The sequence below is a fragment of the Apodemus sylvaticus genome, chromosome X, assembly GCF_947179515.1.
Source record: "Apodemus sylvaticus chromosome X, mApoSyl1.1, whole genome shotgun sequence".
Classification (NCBI taxonomy): Eukaryota; Metazoa; Chordata; class Mammalia; order Rodentia; family Muridae; genus Apodemus; species Apodemus sylvaticus.
The window spans coordinates 117,239,739-117,262,599 of NC_067495.1; the positions used below are offsets into that span (position 1 = coordinate 117,239,739).

The 22,861-nt window shown below is 44.3% G+C and overlaps 1 protein-coding gene across 1 annotated transcript; it reads right to left on the reverse strand.

Moving 5' to 3' along the window:
* Positions 1 to 8,416: 8,416 nt before the first annotated feature.
* On the reverse strand, positions 8,417 to 8,902 carry LOC127675620 (protein BTG1-like). Its single transcript, XM_052171673.1, has one exon. The coding sequence runs from the start codon at positions 8,900 to 8,902 to the stop codon at positions 8,417 to 8,419; it is 486 nt and encodes a 161-aa protein (XP_052027633.1).
* Positions 8,903 to 22,861: the final 13,959 nt, after the last annotated feature.

Genomic DNA, 22,861 nt, shown 5'->3' on the forward strand with positions numbered 1-22,861 from the left:
GTTTTCTGGGGTCTAACTTCTTGAGTTCTTTATATATATTGGATATTGGCCCTCTGTCAGATATAGGGTTGGTGAAGATCTTTTCCCAATATGTTGGTTAACGTGTTGTCCTTTTGGTGGTGTCCTTTGCCTTACAGAAACTTTTGTAATTTTATGAGGTCCCATTTGTCAATTCTTGATCTTAAAGCATAAGCTATTGGTGTTCTGTTCAGGAACTTTTCCCCTGTACCGATGTCCTCAAAGGTCTTCCCCAGTTTCTTTTCTATTAGTTTCAGCGTGACTGGTTTTATGTGGAGGTTCTTGATCCACTTGGAGTTGAGCTTAGTACAAGGAGATAAGAATGGATCAATTTGCATTCTTCTGCATGCTGACCTCCAGTTGAACCAGCACCATTTGTTGAAAAGGCTATCTTTTTTCCACTGGATGGTTTCAGCTCCTTTGTCAAAGATCAAGTGACCATAAGTGTGTGGGTTCATTTCTGAGTCTTCAATCCTATTCCATTGATCTACCTGCCTGTCACTGTGCCAGTACCATGCAGTTTTTAATCACTATTGCTCTGTAGTTCTGCTTGAGGTCAGGGATACTGATTCCCCCAGAAGTTCTTTTACTGTTGAGGATAGTTTTTGCTATCCTGGGTTGTTTGTTATTCCAGATGAATTTGAGAATTGCTCTTTCTAACTCTATGAATAACTGAGTTGGGATTTTGATGGGGATTGCATTGAGTCTGTAGATTGCTTTTGGCAAGATGGCCATTTTTACTATATTAATCCTGCCAATCCACGTGCATGGAAGATTTTTTTCATTTTCTGAGGTCTTCTTCGATTTTCTTCTTCAGAGACCTGAAGTTGTTCTCATACAGATCTTTCACTTGTTTGGTTAGAGTCACACCAAGATACTTTATATTGTTTGTGGCTATTGTAACGGGTGTCATTTCCCTAATTTCTTTTTCAGCCTGCTTATCTTTTGGGTATAGGAAGGCTACTGGTTTGCTTGAGTTGATTTTATAACCTGCCACTTTGCTGAAGTTGTTTATCAGTTGTAGGAGTTCTCTGGTGGAGTTTTTTGGGTCACTCAAGTATACCATCACATCATCTGCAAATAGTGATAGTTTGAAATTGGACTAAATGTGTTTTGTATTATGTTATGGCCTCAAGCCTATGGGGGCCAGGAAATAGAATATGGTCCTTTGAATAGGTATGGCCCTCATAGACTCATACGTTTGAATGTTTGGCTCATAGGGAGTGCCATTATTAGGAAGTATGTCACTGGAGGGAGGCCTTGAAGTCATATATGATCAAGATACTCCCAGTGTGGCACACAGTCTCCTTATGCTGCTTGCAGATCGAGATGTAGAACACTCAGCTCCTTCTCTAACACCATGTCTGTCTATACACTGTCATGCTTCCAGCCATGATGATAATGGACTGAACCTCTGATGCTGTAAGCCAGCCCCAGTTAAGTGCTTTTTTAAATAAGAGTTGCCTTGGTCATGGTGTCATCACCACAATGACACCCTAACTAAGACAGTGAACTCTGAGCATGCTAAATTAACAATGTGCCTATGGACTCTGTGTGCAGAGCCAGATCCAAGCTGATTCTTCTTTCATATTTTGACGTAAGAAGTGCTTTCTGAAGGAAAATCAGCCAGAGGCTTCTTTTGTGATTTATTTCTGAGTTCTTTGAGTCAACCCTGCTGTTTTTTTAAGCAGCACTGCCTCCAAAGCAGTTTTACGAAACACCTAATTACTGTCGTTTCTCTACTGTGCTAAGCAAGACATTGATAAACGCCTCTATCACAAGCCATTATCCTGCTGATGGCTCCTCTGTGAGGTCTGTGGTTACCAAATTGGAATGTCCTCTTAGATCTCAGGAGAGTGGAGGTTACAGCTGTCACTACAATAGGTTCTCTGTGGCAGCTGTGAGACCTGTCACTGAGAGGTGGTCCATGTGCTCTTGCAGACATGCCCAAGAGCTGCAGGCTGAGGCAAGGAGTTATTAATTCTGCCTGCCCCTTACTGCCTGGACCATTTAGTTTTGTCATGGAATATCTTGGTTTCTCCATCTATGGTGATTGAGAGTTTTGCTGGGTATAGTAGTCTTGGCTGGCATTTGTGTTCTCTTAGAGTCTGCATGAGATCTGCCCAGGATCTTCTAGCTTCCGTGGTTTCTGGTGAGAAGTCTGGTGTGATTCTGATAGGTCTTCCTTTATATGTTACTTGGCCTTTTTCTCTTACTGCCTTTAATATTCTTTCTTTGTTCAGTGCATTTGGGGTTTTAATTATTATGTGCAGGCTATTTCCACACCACTGAATGACTGGGTTTCCCCTGGCACAGATTGCTGATGTGCTGCCCTACTCTTGGGTGCTGTTGGAGCTCTGGTGTGCCTTGCCCCAAGCAATGTTATACTCAGGTTGTCTCTGTGTACCTAGTCCTGCTTATCTGCTCTGTCCGGGAGCAAAGATGGTGGATTCTGTGGGGACCTTTTCCAAGTGCTGATCAGTCTGCAGGGCAAACTTCCCCTGACAGGTCTGGCACACAAATGGCCAGCAGAGCTGCCCAGTTCCTGGGCACAGGCAGAAGCCTGACGGGCTGTGTCCCAAGCGATGTTAGACTCAGAATATCTCTGCGTACCTAGTGCTGGACCTATCTGGTCCTTCTGGGAGTCAAGATAGCAGAGACCCCTCCTAATGCTGATCAGTCTGCAGGGCAAATGTCACCTGACAGGGCTGGCACACAGATGGCCTCAGGATAACTCTGTGTACCTGGTGCTGCCTATCTGTTCCGTCCGGGAGCCAAGATGGTGGAGACCCCCTCCCCCCTTTTTCATACAATATATTTTGGTCCTTTCTTTCTGTCTCTCAAATCCTCCCAGAACCTCTTCTTGTCTCTACAGACTCAACTACATGCTCTATCTCAAAGAAAAAAGAAAATAACAAAAAACAAAAACAAAAAACCAAAAAATAATAAAAACAAACAAACAAAACCCTCCAAACTTAAACAAAAATCAAAAAAGGGGGAAAAAAGCACAGGAAAACAGTGAGTATATTTTGTGTTGGCTAACTATTCCTGGGAATGGAGTTTGCCTTGGATAATGGTTGATATACCCAGTGTAATTCTATTAGAGAAAATGGAATCCTGTTCCCAGTAGATATCAATTCTAATATTTCTTGGTTAACTTCTTGGTTAGTGGTGCAACTTTGTGCTCTCATTCCCTTCTCTATGCTCTAATTTTGTCTGGTTTGAACTTAAGCAGGTCTTCTGCATGCTGTCAGACTCTGGTCAGTTCATATGTGATGCATCAGCCCTATTGTATCTGGAAGACACTGTTTCCTTGGAGTCATTGACCACCTTTTGCTCTTATAATACTATACTGCCACTTCTATCATAGATCCTAAGCCAAGGTAGATCTTGTATTCAGGCTTTGTAACCCAATTTTGGCCTGTGAGTGTGAGGCATATAGTGACCCTTAATCGTTAGGTTAAACTGATGGGCAAGATGTTGGAGCACAGCTAGGCCTTGGAGTATGAGGATGTGCAGGAGAGGAAAGTCTAGATCAAGGATTCTCAGCCTTCCTAATGCTACAACCCTTCAATACAGTTCCCAATGTTTTGCCGACCTCCCAACCTTAAAATTATTTTCATTGTACTTCATAACTGTAATTTTGCTACTGTTATGAATTGTATTTTCCTATAGTCTTAGATGATCCCTGTGAAAAGGTTGTTTGACCCCCCCAAAGGGGTCACAGACCCTCATGTTGAGAACCAGTTGTCTAGATCACTGACTAAGCTATGATGGTGAGCAGGCAACTTGACCCTAGCTTGGACTGAGACTGTTCAGGTAGAATAGGGGAGTCAAGGTCTGGGTCACTCATAGACAGGCCTGAAATGCTGGCTCCAAGTATTATAATAGACTGGGGGTTGGGGCAGGGTCTTGATTTCTCAAGGCTATAATTTTCTGTAAACTGCATGGCAGAATGTAGGCCTTATAATATGAGGATAGGGTAGAAGGATGGGATCTTGACCAGTCAGCAGTCTGGGCTTGTGTCAAGGCTGTTAGATGGGAGGGCAGGGTCTGTTATCACTCATTCAATAAACCCCTTCACCTAAAGCCTTGGAGTGTCAGGAAGGCTCTGGAGGCATGAGTCTTTATTTTTTAATTATTCACTTTACATCCAGCTCACTGTCCCACTCCTGGTCACCCTCTCCTATCATCCTTCCTCCATTTCCCCCTCCCCATCACCTCTGAACAGATGGGGGCCCTGGATATCCTCCTCCCACCTAGAACTTCAAGTCTCTGCTAGACTAAGTGCTTCCTTTCCTGCTGAGGCCAGACAAGGCAGTCCAGCTAGAAGAACATAGCCCGTATACAGGCAACAGCTTTTGGGGTAGCCCCTGCACTAGTTGTTCAGGACACACATGAAGACCAAGCAGCACATCTGCTACACATGTTTGCGGAGGCCTAGGTTCAGCCCATGTATATTCTCTGGTTGGTGGTTCAAAATCTGAGAGCTTCAAGTTTCCAGGTTAATTGGCTCTATTGGTCTTCCTGTGGAGTTCCTATCCCCTTAGGGGGCTGCAATCCTTCTTCCTATTCTTCTATAAGAGTCCCCAAGCTCTATCCACTGTTTGACTGTGGGTGTCTGTATCTGTCTGAGTCAGCTGCTGGGTGGAGCCTCTCAGAGGACAACATGCTCCTGTCTGCAAGCATGACAGGGTATCATTAATAGTGTCAGGGATTGGTACTTGCCCATGGGATGGGTCATAAGTTAGGCTGGTTATTGGTTAGCCATTCTCTCAGTCTCTGCTCCATCTCCCCATGCCTTCATTTCTTGTAGACAGGAAAATTTTGGGTTGAAAGATTTGTGGGTGGGTTTGTGTCTCTGTCACTCCACTGGTGTTCCTGCTTGACCACAGGAGGTTGCCTCTTCAGGTTCCATATTCCCAATGAGTTACAGCCAAGGGTCAACTCCATTGATTCTCGAGCACCTCCCTTATCCCAGGTCTCTCTCATTCTGGAGATACCCCCCACCTCCTCATCCCCCTGTCAGTTGTGTATTTCCATTTATTTTCATGGCCATCTATCTATCTCTCCTATCCTTCCCTACACCTTATACTGAACTCCCCCCATTCCCTTTCCCCTTCCCTTCCTTCCAGTTCCCTCCCTCCATCTGCCCTTATGAGTATTTTATTCCCCCTTCTAAGTAAGATTCAAGCTTCCTCAATTGGGCCTGTGGAGTGTAACATGGAACCTGTATTTTATGACTAATATCCAATTATGAGTACATACCATGCGAGTCCTTTTGGGTCTGGGTTATCTCATTCAGGATGATATTCTCAGGTTCCATCCATCTGCCTGAAAAATCCATGATGTCTTTGTTTTTAATAGCTGAGTAGTATTCCATTGGGAAAGGACCTTCACCAACCCTACATCTGACAAAGGGCTAACATCCAAACTTTACAAAGAACTCAAGAAGTTAGACATCAACAACTCAAGTAACCTAATTAAAAATGGGGCACAAAACTAAACAGATAATTCTCATCAGGAATCTCAAATGGGTGAGCAGCACTTAAAGAAATGTTCAAAGTTCTCTGATGACTTCTTAGTCAAAACAAATCAAAACAACTCTAAAAATCGAAATACCCATCAGAAAATCTAGATCAAAAACCCAAGAGCTAGCACAAGCTGATGACAATGTGGAGAAAGGCAAACGCTTCACTGTTGGTGGGAGTGCAATCTTGTACAACCACTTTGGAAATCAATTTGGCAGTTTCTCAGAAAAATAGGAATAGTTCTGCTTCAGGATCCAGCTTTATCACTCCTGGGAATACACCCAAAGATACCCTAACATCCCACAAAGTCACTTGCTCAGCTGTTATGTTCATAGCAGCTTTATTTGTAATTGACAGAAACTGGAAGCAACCTACATGTCCCTCAACTGACGAATGGGTGAAGAAAATGTGGAGGTAGGATTCTTAATCACTAAACAGGGTGAGCTGGTGCTCAGTCTGTATGAACAAATATTGGCTTCTGACTGTGAGAAAGGTTAAGGCAGGAGGTAACCTTGGTCAATCAGTACGCTTGTGATAGGCAACATGCTAGACCAATGTAAAGCCTGGGGATATGAGGATTGTTATGGAGGGGAGAGTCTTGATCCCTAACTAGGCTGCACTGGTAACTGGACTGCCTGTACCCAAGTCCTGAGATGAAAGAGAGAAGCCCTGACCCAGATAACATACCAAGTTAAGCTGGAGAGTAGAAAGTTATTCCTGGGTTTATGGGGATGGTAGGGGTGGGCCTGGGTGGAGCTAGGCCTGGGAATATGCTAATGATACAAATGAGTCAATCACTACCCTTGTCTGATAGGCCAGCATATTTGCCTCAAACTAGTCACAGGAGTTGGAGGGCAGTATGTGAACACAGGTCTTGATAATGTACTAGTCTGAGCTGGTGTTTGGAAAGCTTGTCCAAAGCTTTAGTCTGTAGACATAACAGGGGTCACAATAGTCTGGCTCAATTAACAGGCTTCACTATTGAGAGATTTGACCAAGAGATTTGGCCAAACTAGACTTGGGAATCTGCAGAAGGTGCTGGAGTAGGAGTCCTGATCACTTACAGGGTGCAGTGTTGCTCATGCTGTGTAAACCAAGCCAGGCCTATCAGTGTGATAATGATGTTGAAGGGAGACACTAGATCACTAAGAGTACTTGGGAAACTCACTTCTGTTCTCTGGTGTTCACACAATTCAAAAAGCCCTGGGATTGTTGCTATGGTGGGTAAGTGTGAAATCCATCATCTCTTTGGGCTGAGGCAAAGTCTGCCTGTGACTTGGAGACTACACCTAGACCAAGCGGGTACAGAAAGGCAGGGGTCTGACTCACTACTGAGCTTGACTAAGTAGCAATGTGCTTGCTCCAATTTCGCCCTGGGAGTTTCAGTTTGGTGCAGAAGAGTGGAGTCTTCTCACCAAGGAGAGATACAGCCCTGCAAAGGAGAGTCTCACCAGGACAGGCTGATGTCCAGGCTGTTTCAGCAATGCATAGACCTGGAACTGTGAGGGTAGCCTCAGGGTGAAGGATCTGGTTCAGGAACCAGGCTGGGTTATGGTGTACAGGCTATGGAACACAAGAAAGACCACAGACCATTATTGTGGTACTGTGATGTGGTGACAAGATATTGAGTTGTCATCAGGTTGGGATGGTACGCAATCTGTCTGACCACAGTTAGGCCATGAAGTGTGATGACAGAGTGAGGAAGGCACTGGAAAGTGAGTCTTGACAACTCACCAGGCTGGACTGTCCTCTGACTGTGAGCATGACAGCAGTATAGGCAAGTAGGGAATTTGGACACTCACTAGGGTCCTCCCCAGGATCATGGGGTTTCTGGCTAGCGTGAGCTGGTGCAGGGTGGCAGGGCTCTGGCAGTCTCAGGATGGTGCAGCTCACTCAGTAGGGGGGCCTGTAGGCCTGGGTCTTAGTAGAACAGCAACAGGACATGATGCTGAGCTCACCCTGGGCTTGGGTGCACTGTAGATTGTTGGAACTCAGCTAGGCCAGGGAGTGTGACAGCTAAGATTCTTGAAAACACATGGACGGTGTTCAGCCTGTGTGGCACCAGCTAGGCCTGTCAAGTATATTATTGATATCATGGACTAATGCACAATTTAATGTGAAAGTTACAAATTGATCTTAGATTGTAAAGGCTGAGTACATGCAAAACATCTCTCATCTAAAACACAGAAATCTGTATAACTTTGCTAGAGGCAATACACATGAACTGTGGAAATTACAGCAGTTCATAATGTACCAAATTATTAGGAACCACTAAAGTTTACAAAATGGATGTTGGTTTGGGGGAAATATTTTAACCCATTAAGTAGAAGGATGTTACTAACTTCACCTCCACTTTCTAAAAATAAGAGTACTTAAAATTATCAAAAATTCTGTGAACAGGCTGGGACTAACATGCATGGTTCAAGCAGTGTCTTTTTAAGGTTCTTTTCAAAGTCTCTTACAAAGTCACATTCTGGTTCCTTGCTAAAGGAATACAATACAAGGTCTGACCTTTTCCCTTTTCATGCAACCTGTTTGTCTTTAGGTGAAAGATGGTTATTTGAAATACACATTTTCCTTAAAGGGACTGATGTGAAAATATAGGTATGATATCTTAGAGAAACTGAAACTTCATTCCCTGGTAAATAAAGTGAATGCTTCCTTGAACTCCAGGCTAATACATCATGGAAAGGTACTATCCAAACTATAGCACTGTCACTTAAAAAAAAATCAACACAATCTCATGCCAGGTTTTCACAGCTGTGACATGGTTTAAATTCAATAATCCATCCCCAAGAGGAGCCCACCCGAAGCAAAAAATCAAATTTATCCGTCCATTATAAGATGATCCATCCGTAGTCTGTATCTTAACCTGATACAGCCATCATATTGTAGTTCTGAGAAGGGCTTGTTCTGCCCAAAAGAGGTTCCTCCTTACAGCTGATTCTGCTATCTATCATTTGTGCATTGGTGCTGTTTTGAGAGCTACCTCCCACTGGCGAGGCTTCATACAGCACACAGATGGAGCCATCCTCTCCAATCCTGTAGGACACTTCATAGGGGTCAACCCACAGTGTGAGTTCACTTGGGAGAAGCCTGAACAACTCTCGACTGCTCAGTCCAATCTGCTGGGCTGCCTGACCGACCAGGGGATCCATCTTATGGTTGATTCGAATACACCTGTAACCCGATCCCTTGCACGGCTTCTCTGGGAACCAGTGGTGTTTATAGTGTTCTACCAGCAGCTCCTGCAGGCTCTGGCTGAAGGTCTGTAGCTGCTGCTCATTCCTGAAGCCCTTGGTGCAGAGGAACTTGGAGATGAAGGTTGCTGCAGCACAGATCTCGCCAATCATGGTGGCTACAAGAGTTAAGAAGGGGAGGGATGTGTGGGGGTGGCAGATAGGTCAGTAGTGCGTCCCTGAAGGCACAAAGGCCACCCCAGCTTTCTGCCTAGACCTGGTGGTCTAGAGAAAGCAAGTATGTGAATCAGCTATTAGCTCTAGAGACCCTTTGCGAACTTTTCTTTTAGAGGAAAAAGTTGCTGTGGAGAGAAGAGATGGGAGGAGATAGCTAGCCTGGTTACATCACGTTGCCCTCCCCAGACACCCTCCCACTAGCTCAGTAGCCTCTGAGGACCCCAAGAGTTGTAGTTCCTGTTCTAAGAGACAAAATCACTTGAGTTCTTACAGGCATATGAAGTGTAAACAGGCTGAGCACAAGAGCAACACACCGAGTACGTATCTTGGCCTGTTGAGCTCAGGGCAGTGGAACTCACTCACTAAGATTGGGTTGATGGGAAAGCTGCCTGACCAGAGCCGGGACAGCAGTAAGGGGATGGTGCCGAGCAGATCACCTTGATTACGGACTATGAGGCTGGTCTTATTCCCAGGCTTCTTGGTCCCAAGCCGTACTGTGATTGTTAGGTTGGTTCGGGAGTGGGGAGATCGTAGCATATACCAGTATTGGCCACTAAGCCGACAGCTTGATCCCAGCCTAGGCTGACACAGAAGGGTATATCCCAAGCTAGGCCTGGGGGTCTGATAATGTTATAGATGAGCAGGGTTATGAGAGACTCAACAGGCCAAGATTGGTGGACAAGAACTGTGATCCAAAGTATTTTATATGTTATATAAGGGCAGGGTCTTGATTACTTACCAATCTGGGCTGGTGAGATGTTGCCCTGACCCAGCCTGTGCCTGGTTCTCTGCAGTTTGCACAATAGGGCAGTGTCTTTGTCACTCACGAGGTTGGATTAAGTGCAGGCTGATCAAAGTTAGACCTGGGAGGATCAGTAGATGACAGCAGAAGATTTTAGCTCTCAAGAAGCTAGAATTGTACAGAGTCTGACTGACCTTATCCAGACATAAGAGTGTCTTAGGCAGTCATCGTCATAGGATACCAACAGGAATAGTGTCCAGGCTCTTTGACCCTGCCTGGGAACGATTACATAATAATGGAATAGATAGACAAGATTCTGGATCCCTCATGAGACTGGGCTGGTAGGTAAACTGAGTGAGCCAAGTTAGGCCTCAGACGGAAGAATTATGTGCTATGCCAGTGTCTTGGTAACTCACTACTATCAGTTATTTTCCAGGCCACTTGACCCCACATGGGTCTGGGAGTGTTAAGATGTCATGGAAGAGTCAGGGTCTTAGTTCCTCAATACATAGTGCTGGCCTATGATCTGCTTGAACCAAACTAGGTGTGGAAGTATGACTAAAGCATTGGAGGGGATGTCTTGGTATGGACTCTGCTTCTCTGCAGGTCATATGACCAGTGCCAGGTCTTTTAGAGTGACAAGGAGAAATAAGCATGCTGGGGCTTTTATTTGTCTGTGCTTATGGGCAAACTTATGCTTAATGTTCAACCTCAGCTAGGCCTAGGCACATAAGCGTTGTGTGTGGAAAGAAACTTTTAATCCTGGAATATTCTGCTTGTACCAGGCTGCTTGACCCCAAGTCCTGGATTGTTAGGATGATGGAAGCAGACTGAGTCTTGGGTATACTTGTGAACAGGCAGCTTTACCCCTATCTTGCTGAGTTACTGTTGGATATAACAAGAGGTGGCTTTTGTGGAGGCTATGTGACCAGAGCCCTTGTAGAGTGATAATGTGGCTTTCAGTTACCAGTCTAGTATGGTACACAGTATGCCTGGGATTCTGGGACCACATTGTTGTCTGTGGTATAGCATCAGGCAACATTTTAATTCACTAATAAGGCTTGGCCTCCTGAACATAGCCAAGGGGTATGTGGATAGAGCATGAGGGCAGGGTCCTCCTTCTCACCAGGATGGGTGATGCCCAGGCTGCTGAAGCCATTCTAGGCCTGGGAATGTGAGGATGTTCTTGGAAGTACAGGGGTTCGGGTCATTCACCAGGCTGGGCTAGAGTACTGGCATTGCTACTCAAGCTATTAGGGTGTAGTCGTACTATAGCAGGAGAACAAGACCTTGAGTTCTATGATGCACAATGGGATCAACTCCAGCTAAATTAGGATGAGGATGGTTATGGCAGGTGACATTTGTAGGAAGTTACCAGGGTTTGTGACAACAGCTAGGACTAGTATTGTGGAGGTGCTGGGGCTTGATCTTCCTGCAGTTTGTGCTGCTTAGACCCTGCTAGGGTTGAACTGGCAATAACATGGAGGACAGTGATCTGAAACACTCACCAGGCAGCTCTGGTCAGTGATCTGCTTGACCAGTGTTCTGAGGTAGCTGCTTGAAGAGGAATCTTGATCACTCACTAGGCTGAGCTCTCGCTTAGATTGTATGAACCAAGCTAGGCCTATGAGTATGAGGAGGATACATGAGCGAAGATCTTGATCTCAGGGCACTCACTTGTCTCCTCTGGTGGCCACATTGCTTGATCTCAACAAGTCATGGAATCATTAGGGCTGTGGGAGAGGTAGTAGTATTGGTTACTTACCAAAGTAAGCTGGGGAGAAGGCAATTTGACCTTAGCTTGAACAGGGACTGTAGGGATGGCACAGGAGAACAGTCTGGGTCCCTCACAGGCTGAGCTTTTATGCAGGCTTTTTAAACCCAAGATAGTCCTAGAAGAGTGGTAATGGTGGGAAAGAGCAGGGTCAGGGTTAGGGTCAGGGTCAGGGCCACTCACCTGGCTAAGCTGGTCTGTAGTCTGCCTGTAATTGTGAGATCACTTTGTACTCTGAGGACGTGCAGCAGGGCAGGGGTCTGGGCCATATAGGAGTCTTGGCTGGCTTGGGAGCCGCTTGAATGGGACTATGCCTGGGAATATGAGGAGAGTGGTGGAGGCCAGGCTCTTCAACTCCCACAAACAAAACCCACAGTATTGGACTGTGGGGATGCCCTGGGATTGGAAGGGTCTTGCTAATGCACCAATCTGGGCTGGATACTGCACTACCTAGGCACAAATTTGTCAAGATGATGCTATAAGATAGGGTCCTTGATTTCATACATGGCTCTGTTGGGGGTGGAGGTTATATAACCCAACGTAGGTCCAGGAATATTAGGACACCAACTAGTAAGGTAGGAGCTTGAGCTCTCTAAAACTGGAATGGAGAGTATTTGATTGATTCCAGCTAGGCCAGGAACTATGATGATGGCTCAGGCAGGCAAGGATTGTATGGAATCATAAGGCTAGGCTGATGTTCAGGCTATGTGACACCATCTGGCATGGTAGTACAAGAATGGTGTAGAGGACAAAGTTCTTGATCATTCACTAGTCTTCATTGCTAGCCATGTTTTAGGACACTAGTTGAGTCTAGGAGTATGGTAATGATGTAGATCAGCAAGGTTCTGGGGAATTCAGAAAGGCTGGAATTGTGCAACATTGTAGTCCTAGGGCTACCAAGATTAAAAGGGAAGGCAGGCAAGGTTTTGATAACTCACCAGTCTGGTCGGTTGCCCAGGCTGCTTGACACCAGCTGGGCCAAAGACTCTGAGGATGGCAGAGGAATTCACAGCTGTGGGTCACTCACCAATTAAGTTCATCTGCTTGACCTGATCTAGGCCTGGGAGTCTGAGGAAAGTACTAGAGAGGGATTTATGATCACTGAACAGGCTGGGATGTTGCTCAAGCTCTAAGCATATGCTACAGGAAGGTACGGATAGAAGGCTCTCACTGGACATTAGACCTAGTACATTATCGACCTGGAATTGTGTGATCACTCACTTGTCTGAACAGTTGCAGAAGGGCAGGGGTCTGGGTAACCAAACAGACTTGGCTGTTCAGTGAACTGCTTGAACCAAACTCAAATCTGAGTGTCAGAATGATGGGGTTTTGATCCTACACTAGGTTATCTTGGCGTAAAGGCTGTCTAACCCAAGCTAGGCCAGGAAGTATTAGGAGGACACCTCAGGATAAGATGTTGCTCTCTTACTAAACTGAGGTGGTATTCCTTCTGATTGAACCCAGTAGGCCAGGGAGTGTGAGAATGGCTGACAAAATTTCCAGGAATTCGCCATTGTGGGCTGGTGTACCAACTGCATAACCCCAGCTAGACCTGGCAATATGAGAACAGCTCCTTGGTTACTCACCAGTCTGGGCTGGTCCCAGCCTGCTTGACGTGAGTGTGGTAATGGTTGAGGATGGGTGAGGTTCTGCATAACTCTCCAGACTGCGCTGGTAAACACACCACCTCCCATTGTGAGATCACTGCTATTCTGACCTGGTGGGAGAGGGTATGGGTCTGTGTAACCAGTCATGCTGGGGAAGGTGATGATGCTACAGCGTGTCATGATGCTTCACCCAGGCTAGCCACGTGACTGGAGAATATTCTTAGAATTGCCACCTGTTACAGTGACAAGCAGGCAGATCAATGCAATAGGATTGGAGATCCAGAAATGAACCCACACATTCATGGCCACTTGATCTTTGACAAAGGAGCTGAAAACATCCAGTGGAAAAAAAGATAGCCTTTTCAACAACTGGTGCAGGTTCAACTGGAGGTCAGCATGCAGAAGAATGCGAATTAATCCATCCTTGTCTCCTGTACTAAGCTCAATTCCAAGTGGATCAAGGACCTACACATAAAGCCATACACTCTGAAGCTAATAGAAAAGAAACTGGGAAAGACTCTTGAGGGCTTCAGTACAGGGGGAAAGTTCCTGAACAGAACACAAATAGCCTATGCTCTAAGAGCAAGAACTGACAAATGGGACCTCATAAAATTACAGATTCTGTAAGGCAAAGGACACCACCAAAAGGACAAATCAGCAACCGACAAATTGGGAAAAGATCTTTACCAATCCTACATCTGACAGAGGGCTAATATCTAATATATACAAAGAACTCAAGAAGTTAGACCCCAGAAAACCAAATAACCCTATTAAAAATGGGGTACAGAGCTAAACAAAGAATTTTCACCTGAAGAACTTCGAATGGCTGAGAAGCACCTTAAGAATTGTTCAGCATCATTAGTGATTAGGGAAATGCAAATCAAAACAACCCTGAGATTTCACCTCACACCAGTCAGAATGGCTAAGATTAAAAATTCAGGAGGCAGCAGGTGTTGGCAAGGATGTGGAGAAAGAGGAACACTCCTCCACTGCTGGTGGGGCTGTAAGATGGTACAACCACTTTGGAAATCAGTCTGGAGGTTCCTCAGAAAACTGGACATGACACTTCCGGAGGACCCTGCTATACCTCTCCTGGGCATATACCTAAAGGATTCCCCGGCATGCAATAAAGACGCATGCTCCATTATGTTCATAGCAGCCTTATTTATAATAGCCAGAAGCTGGAAAGAACCCAGATGCTCCTCAAAGGGGGAATGGATACAGTAAATGAGATATATTTACACAATGGAATACTACTCAGCAATGAGAAACAATGAATTCACAAAATTTTTAGGCAAATGGTTTGATCTGGAAAATATCATCCTAAGTGAGGTAACCCAATCACAAAAGAATACACATGGAATGCAATCTCTGATAAATGGATATTAATTAGCCCAGAAGCTCTGAATACCCAAGGCACAAATCACATAACAAATGACTCCCATGAAGAAGTATGGAGAGGGTCCTGATCCTGGAAAGGATTGATCTAGCATTGGAGGGGAGTATCAGGACAGAGAAAATGGTGGGAGGTGATTGGAGAATAGATGGAGAGAAGAAGGTTTATAAGGTTTATGGGACATATGGGGAGGGGGGATCCTGGAAAGGGGAAATCATTTGGAATGTAAACAAAGAATATAGAAAATAAAAATATTAAAAAAAATAATGTCCAAGAAGAACGGAGGAATGACCCCTGGTTCTGGAAAGGCTCAGTGCAGCAGTATAGGGCAATACCAGAACGGGGAAGTGGGAAGGAGTTGATGGGGGAACAGGGGGAGGGAAGAGGGCTTATGGGACTTTCTGGGAGTGGGGAGCCAGGAAAGGGGAAATCATTTGAAATGTAAATAAAAAATATACCGAATAAAAAATAAAAATAAAAATAAAAAAAAGAATTGCCACCTGTCAATCTTTCTGTCAATTTTGCATTGAAGAATTCATGGTAAGAAATGAGGAATAAGCATCCTCTGGGTATATGCCCAGGAGTGGTGTAACTGGGTCCTCAGGTAGTGCTATGTCCAATTTTCTGAGGAAATACTAAACTGATTTCCAGAGTGGTTGTACCAGTTTGCAATCCCACCAGCAATGGAGGAGTGTTGGTCTTTCTCCACATCCTCACTAGCATCTGCTGTCCCCTGAGTTTTTTTTATCTTAGCTATTCTGACTGGTGTGAGGTGGAATCAACAGGGAATAAGGATACGTGATCCACTATGTTCATAGCAGCCCTATTTATAATAGCCAGAAGCTGGAAAGAACCCAGATGTCCCTCAACAGAGGAATGGATACAGAAAATGTGGTACATTTACACAATAGAGTACTACTCAGCCATTAAAAGCAATGAATTCATGAAATTCTTAGGCAAATTCATGCTAGAAAATATCATCCTGAGTGAGGTAACCCAATCACAAAAGAACACACATGATATGCACTCACTGATAAGTGGATATTAGTCCAAAAGTTCAGAATACCCAAGATACAATTCACAGACCACATGAAACTCAAGAAGGAAGACCAAAGTGTGGAATCTTTGATCCTTCTTGGAAGGTGGATCAAAATACCCATGGGAGGTGATTCAGAGACAAATTATGGAGCAGATACTGACAGAAAGGCCATCCAGAGACTGCCCCACATGAGGATCCATTCCATATATAGTTACGGATCCCAGACGCTATTGAGTATGCCAAGTGCTTGCTGATACAGCTGTCTCCTGAGAGGCTCTGCCAGTGCCTGACAAATACAAAGGTGGATGCTCTCAGCCAACCAATGAACTGAGCACAGGGTCCCAAATGGAAGAGCTAGGAAAAAAAAAACCAAGGAGCTGAAGGGGTTTCACCCCCATAGGAGAAACAACAATATCAACCACCCAGTACCCCCAGAGTTCCCAGGGATTCAAACACCAACCAAAGAGTACACATGGAGGGACACATGGCTCCAGATGCATATGTAGCAGAGGATGGCCTTGTTGGACACCAGTGAGAGGAGAGGCCATTGGTCCTGTGAGGGCTTGATTCCCCAGTGTAGGGAAATGCCAGGGCAGTAAAGCAGGAGTGGGTGGGTTGGTGAGCAGGGGGAGGAGGGATGGGTTAGGGGGTTTTCGGAGGGGAAATGAGGAAAGAGGATAACATTTTAATGTAAATAAAGCAAATATCTAATAAAAAAGGAAATAAGGAATAAATATTTCAGGATAGTTCTACAAGGGCAATTTTACTTTACTGGCCCAGAATAGCACAGATATGCCGCACTTTTCTTATATTGTTGTTTATTTTGTTTGGGGTGATTTTCAAGACAAGGTTTCTCTGTGTAGCTCTGGCTGTCCTGTAACTCACTATAAATCAGGCTGGCCTTGAACTCAAAGATCTGCTCAGTGCGCATTATTAACTTTGTTTCAAGGTCAAGAGAGAATTTCTTTTTTCAGGAGAAGGTATTTTCATAGTTCTCAGGAAGCTTGTCTATTCAGGTGATCATTGGTGAAGTGTAAGTCAAGGCATGATGGGGCAGCATCAGTCAGCATCACAAGAGAAGACATGGTAGGGCAGCCAGCATCATTCTTTAAAGGTCACTGCAAGGAAGAGGCAGATGAACTGAATGGATGTCCTGTCAAAATGAAAAAGTAGAATTTAGTCCTGCAACTAAAGAGATCAGCAGGAGCCAAGTCTAACTGTCCCTGGAAAGGCCACCCCCAGCAGCAATGGAAACAGGTGCAGTGACACATGGCCAAGCATTAGATGGAGTTCATGAGTCTTGTGGAAGAGTTGGGGCCAGGATTGGGGAGCCCGAGGAGGATGGGGCCTCGACAGTAAGGCCAACAGAGTGGATTAACCTGGACCATGGCAAGCTCCCAGAGACTGAACCACCAACCAAAGAGAAAGCATGGTGGGGGGACCTGAGTCCCTACCACTACCACATGTGTATCACATATGCAGCTTGCACTTTATGTGGGTCCTCAAAAAACTGCATCAGGGGCTGTGATAGGGCTATCCCTGAACCTGTTGCCTGCCTGTGGACCCTCTTTCCCTGGCTGGGCATCCTTGTCTGGCCTCAGTGGTGGAGGGTGTGCCCAGTCATGCAGTGACTTGATAGGCCAGGGTGGATTGGCACAGGGATATTACTCTTTGAGCATTTGAAGGTGTGCATAAAACTGTGGAAACATCTCATTGTAAACAAAGCCCCTCCTCTACCCTCCTGACTCTCCCAGACCAGGGATGTTCTTGCATCCTCAAGGATAGGAAAGAACTGACACCCAAGCAGTGAATGTTAATGAGGAAGCCTTCCCGATTTTCCCAAACCATATGTCAGCAGTTTCAAGAGCATCTAACCAACCCCTTGACCATTTCTCTGTCAATATGTGTTCATTATAATTTCATAGTGATATTTTAAATATAATAAAACCTTGATTCCTTTTTAAACTTGTGATGTTTTGTTGAGTTATGCAAAGTGTAAACCACATAAGAGCCAGGAGAAAGAGTCACAGCATAATGAGAGAAAGTTTGATAAATGGGACTAGAATTAGAAGTCCCATGGGGTCTTCATGTGGTTTAAAACAAGTGTCAGTCCCTCTTCTGAAACCAGGGTGTTGTCTTCTCTTGCCAGGTCATGGTATGTGCTATGACTATATTAGTCCCATTGGGATCCAGAGAAAGCCTACAGGAGGAAGCATGCTTGTAGAGTCTCTAGCCCCACATCTGCTTTGACAATTATGCTGTGTTTCTAGAGGTGTCACTGGGGATTAAAGTATAAGTTTATTTTGCAAGGTGCTCCTAAACAAGGTATTATCTTATCCCTTGGGTGTGTTTGTATATTTGTTTTTTGAGTCATAAATGAGCTTGCTCAATTATGGTTTATCTTTGGGAATGCTCTAAGGAACTTGAATTTCCTGGACTTGCAAAAGGAGATAAAAACAAAAACAAATTAAAACAGGCAATGGTCCTGCATATCTATCTGAAACTTAGTTTGGAAATCCTCTTTACATATCTGTGAACAGTGTAAATAAACCTGGAGAGGTATCAAGGTAATCATGACCATATTAACATTTTTGATCCAGTAGCTATAATAATTTAATTGCTTAACGCTTTAGGATTTATGCTCTTAATTCATGAGAACTTTTGATGTTCATAGAGTTGAAGAGGAATTTTTCAGATATGTCATATGATGCAGACTTACATGGTGTTTTGTTTAGACAGACTCATGTGGTGCTTTGCTAAGATAAATTCCCATGGTATTTTGCTAGGGCAAGACCCATGGGAGGACACATGATGTTTGGTGAGCATATAAATCACACTCAATGGACAGTGATATCATGCTTCTATAGCTAGCTTTGCACTGCTTTGTTCCTGTTGCATCTTCATTTTGGCTGATCTTTGCTTTATTAAGAGAGGCACAGCAGAGAACTTCTCCTGATGCCCTAGTGGGTCCTGGTCACTCCCACTGACCCAGGCCAATTAGACAGAAGACTGGTGGGTTTGCTATATTGTGCCACCACTGCTGATTCATGGCCACAGATGCACCTCTTACCCCATCCCCAAAAGTTTAATGTTACAAGTTAACCCCTGGAGTATATGGTCCTTTATCCTCAGGAACAGTGGGAATAATCTTGGGAAAATGTGGGTTAAATTCTCAAGGATTTACTGTGACTCTAGGTGTAGTAGATGAGGATATCAAGGAAGAAACAAAAGTCATGGCAAATGTGAAAAAGGAGATGAGAACTGAAGCAGGGGATAGAATTGCTCAGTTATTGTTTCCTTACATTAAGGGCAAGGTTCCTCCAGTTGAAAGGACAGCGGCCTTTGTGAAAATGTGTGTCCTGCAAACAATGATCAGAGATGCAAATGAATGGTACAAATGAATGGTATTGTCTTTGAAGGTTTGGTAAATACAGGAGCTCATGATAGTATTCTTTTTTTATATATTTCTATTAGATATTTGCTTTATTTACATTTCAAATGTTGCCCCTCTGAAACCTCCCTATCCCATCCACCCTCCCCCTACTCACCAACCCACCCACTCCCACTTTACTGTTTGGTGGCTGTATATGAAACGGATCCCCAGATAAGGCAGTCTCTGGATAGATTCCCTTCAAACTCTGTGTCTCTGTATCTCCTCCCATGGGTATTTTGTTCCCCCTTCTAAGAAGGACTGAAGTATCCATGCTTTGATCTTGGTCTGTGAATTGTGTCTTGGGTATTCCAAGTTTCTGAGCTAATATCCACTTATCAGTGAGTGCATACCATGTATGTATTCTTTTGTGATTGGGTTACCTCACTCAGGATGATATTTTCTAGTTCCATCCATTTGCCTAAGAATTTAATGAATTCATGTTTTTTAATTGCTGAGTAGTATTCCATTGTGTAAATTCACTACACTTTCTGTATCCATTCCTCCATTGAGGGACATCTGGGTTCTTTCCAGCTTCTGGCTGTTATAAATAGGGCTGTTATGAACATAGTGGAGCATGTGCCCTTGTTATATGTTGGAGCATCTTTTGGTATATGCCCAGGAGTGGTATATCTGGGTCCTCTGGTAGTACTATGTCCAATTTTCTTAGGAGCCACCAAACTGATTTCCACAGTGGCTGTACTAATTTGCACTCCCACCAGCAGTAGAGGAGTGTTCCTCTTTCTCCATATCCTCCCCAGCATCTGCTGCCCCATAGATTTTGATCTGAGCCATTCTGACTGGTGTGAGGTCTAATCTCAGAGTTGGTTTGATTTGCATTTCTCTGATGATTAAGGATGTTGAACATTTCTTTTTTTATTATTTTCTATATTCTTTGTTTACATTCCAAAATTCTTTTCCCTTTCCCAGTTCCCCTCATCCCCATATGTCCCATAAGCCTTCTCTATACCCATACTCCAATCACCTCCCTCTTTTTTCTCTGTCCTGGTACTCCCCTACAATGCTGGATCAGGCCTTTCCAGGATCAGGGCCCTCTCCTTACTTCTTCATGGGAATCATTTGATATGCTAACTGTGTCTTGGGTATTCAGGGCTTCTGGGCTAGTTAATATCCACTTATCAGTGATTGCATTCCATGTATATTCTTTTGTGATTGGGTTACCTCACTTAGGATGATATTTTCCAGTTCTAACCATTCGCCTACAAATTTCATGAATTCATTGTTTTTAATTGCTGAGTAGTAGTGCAATTATACCACATTTTCTGTATCCATTCCTCCATTGAGGGGCATCTGGGTTCTTTCCAGCTTCTGGATATTATAAATAAGGCTGCTATAAACATAGTGGAGCATGTGTCCTTATTACATGCTGGGGAATCCTCTGGGTATATGCCCAGGAGTGGTATAGCAGGGTCCTCTGGTAGTGTCACGTTCAGTTTTCTGAACATTTCTTTAGATGCTTCTCAACCATTCAGTATTCCTCAGTTGAGAATTCTTTGATTATCTCTGTATCCCATTTTTAATAGGGTTATTTGTTTCTCTGAAGTCTTAAGTTCTTGAGTTCTTTGTATATATTGGATATTAGCCCTCTATTGGAGGTAGGGTTGGTAAAGATCTTTTTCCAATCTGCTGGTTGCTGTTTTGTCCTATTGACAGTGTCCTTTGCCTCACAGAAGTTTGCAATTTTATGAGGTCCCATTTGTCAATTCTTGATCTTAGAGTGGTCTGTTTAGACTATTTTTCCCTGTGTCTATATGCTCCAGGCTCGTCCCCAATTTCTCTTCTAATAGATTCAGTGTATCTGGTTTTATGTGGAGATTCTTGATCCACCTGGACTTGAGCTTTGGACACGGGGATAAGAAGGGATCAATTTGCATTCTCCTACATGTTGAATGCCAGTTGAGCAAGCACTATTTGTTGAAAAGGCTATCTTTTTCTCACTGGGTGGTTTTAGCTCCTTTGTCAAAGATCAAGTGACCAAAGGTGTGTGGGTTCATTTCTGGGTCTTCAATTCTATTTCATTGATCTACCTGTCTTTCACTGTACCAATACCATGCAGTTTTTATCACTATTCCTGTGTAGTATAGCTTGAAGTCAGGGATGTTGATTTCGCCAGAAGTTCTTTTATTGTTGAGAATAGTTTTTGCTATCCTGGTTTGTTTTTTTTTTTTTTTTTTTTTTTTTTGGTATTCCAGAATTTGGAAATTGCTCTTTCTAACTCTATGAAGAGTTGAGTTGGAATTTTGATGGGGATTGCATTGAATCTGTAGGTTGCTTTAGACAAGATGGCCATTTTTGAATGTTAACAGTGTATGTAGAAAATCCATGTTTTCTTTCCCAGAGATGTTTATGGTTTGAAGATTGCTCCCCTATAGAGTCTGCGACCGAGATAAGCTAAACCTGTCTTCTGTTCAGCTGTATGCAATAAATCCTGCCTTCCTATTCAACTATATACAATAAATGTGAACATCAGTGGTACTATGGCTTCTCCATCCAGGATCTGAGCTTTTCTATGTATGTGTCTGTTGTTTCTTTAGTGTCCTTTCTTCACTTTCCCAACACCTCTCCATGGTTCTAGAACTGGAGACATTCAATGATATAGCAGCTCACCATGCTATAATTATGTGATTGCCACTTCGTGCAATCTCCACTGGGACTATGAGGGTGTTCTGGGATTTCAAAGGTCTGGGTGACTGAACTGGCTGAGAAAGAATGCTGGATGTGGGCCCTAAAGCTAAGTCTGGCTGTAGAAGGATCTTTAGCTCTCACCAGGCTGGGATGCTGCATGGTCTGATTGGCTTCAGTTAGGTCAGAGAGAGTGAGAGACTGTGAAGTCAGGAGGGAGTGGATGTTGGGTGTTCACAGGGCTATCCTAGTGCTCATTCTGTGTGAGCCAATTTTGACCTGTGAGAAGGTGAAGGAGGAGGAGGAGGAGGAGGAGGAGGAGGAGGACGAGGAGGAGGAGGAGGGAGGAGGAGGGAGGAGGAGGAGGAGGAGCAGGAGGAGGAGGAGGAGATGGTGGTGAAGGCAGGTGGAGTTCTCATTGACCTGGCATGATTGGGAAGCTGCTTGATCACATGTTGGTCTGGGAGTTTGAGGATGGTACATAAGTGGAAGACTTGATTACTCAGTGGTTGAGCTGTTGCTCAGACCCTATGGCACAAGCTAGGCCTGTGAGTGTAAGGTTACATGAGAGGAGAGTCTTGATCACTGGGGCACTAGGACACTAGGACACTCATTTATCTCCCTTGGTGTTCATATTGCCTAACCCCAACAGATCCTGGAAGGGTCAGAACGGTAGGGGAGTACTAGTTCTTGTCCACTTGTTGAGGTAGGCTGGTGAACAGGCAGCTCCACCCCGGCTTGAGCAGGGAGCATGGTGATAGCACAGGTGGACAAAGGTCTGGGTACTCACAAGCTGAGTTTGTGTGCAGGCTTTTTGAAGTCTGAAGGTATGGTAATGGTGGGTAAGAGGGGTTCAGGATCACTCGCCTGATTGGGCTGGTGTACAATTTACCTGTGATTGTGAGATTACTCCCTTATCTGAGCAGGTGCATAGGTCTAGGTAACAAAAAAAAAATGCTCAGCTGGTTTGAGAGCTCTTTGTTAGGAATTATGCCTAGGAATGTGAAGATGGTGCCAGAAGGTGGTGCCTTGATCATTCACCAGGAGGACCTGGTGCCCAAACTGCTTCACCCAGTCTAGGCCTGGCATGGTTGACATGTTCTGTGAGTGTGAGGGTTCTGGTCACTCATCAGACTGGGTTGAGTATAGGCTGTGTGACCCAAGCTAGTCATGGAAGAATTAGTATGAAAGTGTCAGGATCTGATCTTAAACTCTCATCAGGCTACAATGGTGCACAGTCTGACTGACCTAAGGTAGCCCAAGGT

Excerpts from the sequence above, each read along its gene's own strand:
- LOC127675620 (XM_052171673.1), bottom strand. The coding sequence starts at position 8,902 with ATGATTGGCGAGATCTGTGCTGCAGCAACCTTCATCTCCAAGTTCCTC.